The sequence below is a fragment of the Propithecus coquereli genome, unplaced genomic scaffold (assembly GCF_000956105.1).
Source record: "Propithecus coquereli isolate 6110/MARCELLA unplaced genomic scaffold, Pcoq_1.0 Scaffold76, whole genome shotgun sequence".
In the NCBI taxonomy this organism is placed as follows: Eukaryota; Metazoa; Chordata; class Mammalia; order Primates; family Indriidae; genus Propithecus; species Propithecus coquereli.
Window position 1 is genome coordinate 782,279 of NW_012153729.1, and position 8,289 is coordinate 790,567.

Here is an 8,289-nt window from a genome sequence, read left to right on the forward strand (position 1 = left end):
CTTGCAAGTTAACCTTTTATCGGTTTTAAGGCAGCAAGGAAAGTCTTTTGGTCCACATGCCTTTTTTCTGCCCAAGGGAGGGAAAGGAGGAGGAGGAGGAGAGTTGGCCACTGGGAGCCAGCCAGAGCATCCTTTGCCACAATCCACCAGCCCTTGTCTCTCCCGTCCTCAGACGTCATCCTAACCGCTTTGGTTCTCGAGAAAACGTGTCCTGTGGCCCCACCCTGCGGCGCCTGCTGGGAGCGTCCTCCTGGTCCAGCCCCTGGCTCAGCCTGCTTTCCCCGCGGCCTGGCTCTCCCAGGGGCAGATGACCTCCTTCTCTATGGCCCGGTCACCCGCCTCTCCTGTCGCAGTGTCCTCCGAGTCCATCAGGCAGAGCCCGCTCTCCGTGGGCACGTCCATTTTGATCTGGAAAAAGCTTCAGGGGCAAGAGGAAAGCAAGTAATGTAGGGGCAGGAGGGACAACAAATCCCAGATTATCCTGACATCCCTGGAGATTAGTGCCCAGGTGCATTTACCAAGAGCCGTGTGCCCAGCAATTGGCTTCCTTTCCCCTTTTATTGAGGGTTCATATTTGTCTGTTGAATTAAAGATAATTCTGAAGATGCTTTATTTTCATTTCCAAAGGGCTTGAATTTTTATGGTTTTGATGAATTCAGGACGTCCCTGTAGGACATGCCGGCCCTTTAAACTGCCCTCTGAGGAAGTGGGGACCCCTGAGAAGAGAGCCTTTTAAAAGCCCGTGCGTGAGGCATAGCAGTGGCCACAGAGCTAGAACATTCCCTCGGCAAGGCCAGGCGGGAAAAATCAATAGACGCACTCACACGGGATCCTGTCCCTCTGCTAAGGCACCCAGAGCCACCCGCCCTCCCTCTCCCCCAGCAACGCAGGCGGGAGCAAGTGACAACCTCCACGTGGCTGGGCACACTGCAGGCAGAAGCCACGCTCCCCGGGTATCCACGGCAACCTAAGACTCTGCATGGCGCTCCCTGCTCCAAGCCCAGGCAGGGCAAACACAGGAGCGTGGTGATTGGTGCAGGGCTGCCCCTGACCGCCTCCCCTAAAACCCAATAGGGTGGGGGGCTGGTTCTCTGGTTTGCGTTGCTTGCAATTTTTCTTCCTGGCGCTGGTCCAGGCTTTATCAAGCACTCCGCAGAGCCTCAGTTCTGCACCCGCGGACGGCCTCGAGGCACCTCGGGCTCTCGGAGGTCAGCCTTGCAGGACCACGCCCAGTGGAGTTTAGAGGGGCCACCGCTCAGGCGCTTTCATTTTCACAGACACGACTGCTGGAACGAGGATCTCCACAAGCCCCTCTGAGAGATGGTGCCGGTGGATGCGGGAGGGGTGGGGGGAAGGGAGGCAAGGCACTTAGGTGGCGGAGGGGCTGAGCCCCTGGACCATGCCCTGGGCATCCTACCACCTGCGGGTTTCACTGCTGCCCCCAATCTTCCCTGCTGTTTACAAATGCAATGGATTTACTGGACTAATAGTCTTGGGAAGGGGCAGGGTGAGCAACAGAGCTTAGAAGGGGGAAAAGATGGAAAAGAAAGATGCTTGCTCCTTCTCCTTCTCGGGAAGAGAGGGGAGGACAAACTGAGTTTCTGGAGACCTTCTGGGGGCCCAGGGATCTGAGCGGCCCATCCGGGTATCTGCTCTCCAGCCCTCCCACCCCAGCCGCCAGCTCCAGAGCACCCAGGGCACCATGGGGCCCGGTGCACGCACAGCACACCCCCTGGCTCTTACTTTGCTACTCTCTTGGATTTCAGTCGTGGCAGCTGCTGGCCCACGTCCCCCAGGGGCTGCACCTTCCCGTGGGACACTGCGGGGCACTTGGGCGAGAGCCTGGCGAAGACGGGCGAGGCCAGACAGCCTCGTCGCAGAAACCTGCTGAAGGACAGAGGCACGCGGGCCTTGGGGGGGGCCCTGGGCCGGCTGCGGGGCCAGGCGCCGTCGATAGAGGCCTCGCTGCCCTCGGCGTCAGAGGGCCCCTGGGGGGCCCTGGACCCGCTGGGCTCCCCCTTCTGCTCCACGCCTGAGGAGCCCTCCAAGGCCACTCTGATGGGCGAGGGGCAGATGGTGCTGCTGGGCCGCCGGATGAAGCGGCCCGGTGAGGGGAAGGGCTTCCTGGGGGACCGGCAGGAAGAGGCGAAGGGGCTGGAAGGAGAGGGCGGCACGCAGGTCCCGGTGTACACAGCCAGGTGCGGGCTGGGGGCCAAGTGCTGGCCCGGCTGTAGGGGAGGAAAGGAGAGCGCTCAGGCGTGGCTTGTGCGGCAGGGACCCCTGGCTGCCCTGCGCTAACCCAGACCCCTTCCGATGGGGAGAGCGCAGGCCTGGCCTGGCTCCCCCTGGGGAGGTGGGAAGGGTGTCCAAAGCCACCTGTGACAACAACACAGCAATACGGAGGCCTCTGGCCCAGGGACCGGCCTGTCCCCCAGCCCTGGCCACCATCCCTGGGGCCAGCCAGTTGTATCCCAGGGCACAGACTGACCTTCCTCCAGGCCCGCCATGCTGGAGCGTGGCCAGGCCGAATTCCCGATCACCCCTCCACTCTCATCCCCACGTGAGCAATGCTTAGTACCCGCCACACCCCGTGTCATGCCTTCCCCATCCTTGGTCCCCAACCTCGGGTCTGGAGGCATTTAAAACACTGTTAGCAGAGCAGTGGAGGTGCCAGAAGTCCCAGCTCGTGCCTCACTGACTCCTCCAGGCCTGAGGCCACACCTCGTCTGGGGCCCAGACTGGTGTCCACACTGACAAGCCCTGTGGGGCGGCCGAGGCCCAGCACCTTCCCCAGCCGCCCCTCGGGCAGGGCAGGGGTATCCGGGAAGCAAGGCTGAGCGTGAAACCAGGCCGTGCAGGTGAGATGGAAACGGGAAACACGGGGTGAGGAGGTGTTCAGTGGAGAAAGGGGAAGTACTTCAACCTCCCTGGGCCACCAACCCCCAGAGCATGTGGGCAGGAGGGGTGGATGTGGCATTTTCAGCCCAAGGAGGCTGAGAGAGCTTTGCCTGAGCTGACAAAAGGAAATTAAAGTTGCAATTTTCAGTGGGGCTCTCTGCTATCACCTCTCTTCCCTTGGCAGAACACGTGGGACACATGGGCCGTGTCCCCTCCCAAAGGCCTGCTGTGGCCCTGTGCCACGTCCAAGCCCAGCATGAACAGAGCTGGGGATGTGCTGGTCCTGGGAGAAGGGGTTGGGGGCTCTGTGACAGTCAGCCCAGCACCGCCTCCAAGAGGGAGCTGAAAGTGACTCCAGTAAAGAACAAACCCTCTTTTAAACTGCCACAGCCACGGCGTCCTGCTCAGAGGCATCCTCCTGCCCCTTGGGCCCGGGCACTGCCCTGGGCAGAAGGAGGCAGCCCCAAGGCCTAGCAGGAGGCTGCTTGCTCCTGCAGAGGGCGGCCCGTTTCCAGATCACCTGCAGAGGGAAGGGCAGGTGCACCCACAGACAGCTTTCTGAGGAAGAGAAAGGGCAGAGGGCTGCAGAGGGCCGGGCTGGGGTCGGGGGATCACCATTCTCTCCCATTCACTCCCTGAAGTTCAAACAAGATTCTGTTCTGAAACAGTAGCTCAGAGCCCCTGCTCTACGGCCCAGACTCCCAGAGGCCACCTGGGGCCACTGGGTTACGACTCTAATAATGATGTTAATTCACAGCCAGGACTCGGCAGAGGTGAGGCCCTGGGCCGGGCACTTTACTCCGCAGTGGATTATGGCACTTACTCCACAGAGCCCCTCAGTGAAGCAACTAACTGTTACTATCCCATCTTACAGATGGGGAAACTGATGCTGGGAGACGCCAACCCACTCCCCCAGGGACGCCCCTCTGGGCCCCGTGGGGCAGGCTTTGAAACCCGACTGGCTGACTGCAGAGCCTGCGTCGTGACCACTAGCTGGATGCCTCAGTGTGGCCGGCAGATCACCCACACCAGCCACCCAGGGTGCTCGCTACAAATGCAGAACCAGGCTCAGCCCGGACTCTCTGAAGGAGCATCTCAGCGGGCTGTGACTCAGGGAAAGTGTTTTCCAACCGACACCTGGGCTTGTTCTGCCCGGTGAGCTCAAGGAGCTCTGCGCCAGGCTTCTAGCCACCTCCCTGCTGCAGGGAGGTGCGTCTCCACTTGGGACACCTTCTGCAAATAGTAATAATAACAACGGGGAAAAGCTTGGCCTGATTAAGGGTTTGGGGGACAACTGTTAGGTGAAAATTACAGCCCTCAAATAGATCAAGCATCTACTCCATGCTAGATACTCGGCTCCTCTGTAAATATCACCACCCCATTTTAGAGAACGGAAAATTGAGGTGCAGAGGGGTCCATTGCCCTCCCCAACTCTCATCACTAGGCAGTGAGATGGCCCCGGGATCCCCCTCCCCTGCCCTTGAGTGCCAGCGTGAGCTGTAAGTGCCATGGGACGATCACCCCTGTGGCCAGGCTCTGTGATGAGGCGGAGCCGGGTGTGTCCAGGTGGGGATGACCTCATCACACGAGCCCTTCAGTCTGAGTCAAGACCAGATGCAGAAGTCGGAGAGCTTCAAAGCATGATAGGGATTCATCCAGGGAGAAAAGTCTCCACTGCTGGCTTTAAGGCTGCAGAGACCACACGGCAAGGAATGTGGGCAGCCCCTAGAAGCCGACAGCAGCCCCAGCTGATGGCCAGCAAGGAAACGGGGCCCTGGGTCCTCAACAAGGAACTGAATCCTGCCAACGGCCTGAATGAGCTTGGAAGCAGATTCTTCCCAAGAGGCTCTGATAACAGCCCAGTCAGCCTGGCCGACATGCTGGGCGTGAGACCCTGGGCAGAGAACCTGGCTGCTATAGAAAGGTTTGTGTCCCCCACAAAATGTATATGTTGAAGTCCTCGCCCCCACGGTGATGGCCTTTGGGAGGTGATTAGGTCATGAGGGCAGAGCCCCTGTGAATGGGATTAGTGCCCTTATGAAAGAGACCCCAGGGAGCTAGCTCGGCCCCTCCACCGAGTAAGGACACAGCACAAGGCGCCATCTTTGAACCAGAAAGCAGCCCTCCCTCGCCGGACACCAGATCTGCCGGTGCCTCAGTCGTGGACGTCGCAGCCTCCAGAACTGTGGGAAATGTCTGTGGTTTATAGCTGCCCAGTTTATGATATTTTGTTATAGCAGCCTGGACGACACCAGCCAAGCCTCACCTGCACGACTGTGAGCTGATACATGGCTGTTGCTTGTGGTCTTTTCATACACAGAAAGAGAAAACTGAAGCGATGACTAAATGAAAATCTGAGCCCAGGTCTGTGGGACCCAAAAGCCCCTGTTTTTCCTACTGACCCATATCACCATTCTACTGCCTATGGGATTCAGATAGAACTTGGGGTCCTGGAGAACAGCCCCAAAATACCAAAACTAAAAAACAGACTTTGCCAAAATACAGAGATATCAAAGTCGGGCTCCTTGGGTTCATTACATTGAATCCCACCTCCGTAGAATTTGTAATAAACTCTTGTTATGATCCCACTTTACAGATAAGAAAACTGAGGCTCATGGAGGGGATGCAGCCTGACCAAGATCACACAGCTTATGACGGGACTAGCCTCTCCATATAGCCCCAGTTCTGTGCACCCCCCCCACCTCCTTCCTCTCTGTGTCCCTCTTCTCCCCACCCCACGCCTCCCCTGGCATCTTCTCTTTTCCAGGGTGAATGACAGACAGGTGAGGAAGGTGGCCACTTACCTGGCCTGAGATGGTCCTATCTTCTGGGCAAATGGCCATTAGCCTCACCGGGCCTGGACACTCTAAGCAGGATGCCTTTCCTGCCCTCTCCCCCCAGGGAACCACGAACCCGCCCCTGCAGCCCGTGACCCACCCACCCATGGTGTGCAGCAGCAAAGCAGCGGCATGCAGGACACACGGCAAAGAATGTGACACGACAGAGACAGTGAAGGAGAGCTCGGTGCGGTTTGTTGCGTGCCGCTTTTTTATTGTGCGAGGAACCCAGGGGCGGGGCGGAGCAGGAAATGGAGCGGGCGCGTTAACACGAGGACACAACCACAGGCTTGTCGGTGGATGGCCAAGCGGATGGTGCACAGAGATGTGATTCGTGTTCTGTCCTCAGAAACTGGGTGAGGATTTGACGGAGACCCTGTGGCCACCTGAACTCGCACTTCCGGGGAGCAGGAAGGGGAGCAGAGGGCCGCATCCAGGCGCAGCATGCAGTGTGCAGTCTCCCCTCCCCGTCTGCTCTGCTCCCCGCTTCTCCGCAGCCCCCAAAAGCGAACAATCGAAGTTGGGCCCATGGGGGAAAATCCGCACGGGTGAACACACCATCCCTCCTACCACTCACCCACGCGACACCGTCCAGCACAGGACCTTCCCCGTTAGAACTGACCCTGCCTGCAGTCACGGAACTCGGGGCCACAGGACTGACCAGTCCCTACTCTGTTGCCGGTTAGTCCTCTCCTAGGAGCTGCAGACAGAGGACGTGACACCAATCCCTCCCCCTCCTCCCCTCAAACGTATCCTAACGTCCCTGGAGAGCCGGGAGGACCATATTGCGAGATTCTGGGAGAGCAGAGAAGTAAGATGGTCTGGGACAACAGTCTTTTAAATACCCATCAGGAAACGCCTTAAATAATAAGGAATAATGAGCCACTGTATCGGAGGACACTGCCAGAGGGAAGAAAGCACATGCTTGTTCTGAGACCATCTGCTAGGGAGGGTGAGGATGGTGTTGATGGTGACAGTGACAATAAGGATGCTGGCGATGATGACAATGATGGTGATGGTGACAGTGATTATGATGATGGTGGTGATGATGATGGTAGCGATGATGAGGAGGAGGAGGATGGTGGTGGTGATGGTGATGATGGTGAAAGTGATGATGATGGTTGTGATGATGAATGTGGCGATGATGATGAAGGTGGTGACAGTACAGCAGCTAGCATTTACTGAGCACTTACAATATGCCAGGCATGGTCCTAGGTACTCGACTCACATTTCATCCCTGGCCTTGCGTTTTCGCTTAATACAATGAAAGCTGTCTTTTCTGTAAAAGTCAAGCTGGAAAATGGAGTTCTGTAAAGGAAATCCTGTGTACCTTATAGAATAACTTATATTCTAGTGTAAGTTAAATTGTTTAAAATATGGCATTAAGGAATTCAGATGGTGTCTAAATACATGGCATAACAGAGACTATCATAATGATTTAAATATATCATTAATATTTTCCAAATCGATACTACTTCTGATGCAATTGGAGATTCACATGGGCCCTGTGGGGCCACCGTTCAGTGCACGGTAACAAAGGCAGCAAGAGCAGCTGCCACCTGCTGGGGCTGTGACAGGAGCCACAGATGCTCTTGCAAGACCTCAGGCTTGGGGAGGGACCTGCAGCCCTTCACAACCAAACGTGAGAGTTTAGGGTTGGCGGGCAGAGCACTGGCAACACTTAGGTTAGGGGCAGGCAGGAGTCAGAGTGGAAAAGAGCGGATGCCTGGAGGTGAGACAGCGGTGAAGCCGCACAAGCGCTAACTGTCTCTGTATGACACTGTTGCCCGCCCACGTTTATCCTCCCCTCCCTCCCTCAGGGACGCGTTCTCACAGCTCCCTCACCCCATTCTTAGCTCTTCTCTCTCTTGCACCTTGAGAATACAGCCTTCTCCAGGATTCCCTCCGAGCCTTCCCTCCTCTCCCCGTCCACTCTCCCTCCCTGGAGTTCTGTCCGCGCTCACAGTTTCAACAATCACTTCCAGGTGAGAGAATCCATCTACAATTACTCCCCTTCCATAATTCAGAATTACTTGAACCTGCTTTCTTTTTTTTCAAAGCACTTATTAATTACCTGCTGTCTATCTCCCCCACTAAAATGTTAACTCAATATAATGAGACTCTCTTACTCAGTTCGGCGCCCTTCATGCCTAGAACAGGAATGGCTTAGAAATCAATATGTGTGTATGTGTGTGTGCATGTATGTGCATGTATGTGTGTGTGTGTGTGTGTGTGTGTGTGTGTGTCTCTTTCTCTTTCTCTCTTTCTCTCTCAGTACATTTTCAACTTCCTGTTGGGACCTAGTAGTGGGGAAAGGATCTAGGTGAAGAAGGCCTTGATTGCTTTATTTCATGACACAATAGAATCCCAAAGCCAATATGTCTCTCATTTTGCTTGGTAGCTGTCAAAAATCTCAGAGCAAAATTTAACGTTAAAAAAAAAAATGTACCGTTCCGTGTGATAACTCGGTCATCCAAGGTGCACTGTGCACAACCCTATTTTTTAAAATTGATTTTCATTCTTACCACTAGTTTAAGCAAAAATAAATAATAAT

The 8,289-nt window shown here is 56.0% G+C and overlaps 1 protein-coding gene across 1 annotated transcript in view; it reads right to left on the bottom strand.

Moving 5' to 3' along the window:
* Positions 1 to 267: 267 nt before the first annotated feature.
* RGS9 (regulator of G-protein signaling 9) overlaps positions 268 to 8,289 on the bottom strand; it is an 81,255-nt gene continuing 73,233 nt past the window's right edge. Inside the window, exons 17-18 of the mRNA XM_012662219.1 lie at positions 1,744 to 2,228; positions 268 to 418 (exon numbers count right to left, since the gene is read on the bottom strand). Of these exons, the coding sequence (XP_012517673.1) occupies positions 268 to 418; positions 1,744 to 2,228 (636 nt within the window). The remainder of the gene's footprint in view (positions 419 to 1,743; positions 2,229 to 8,289) is intronic.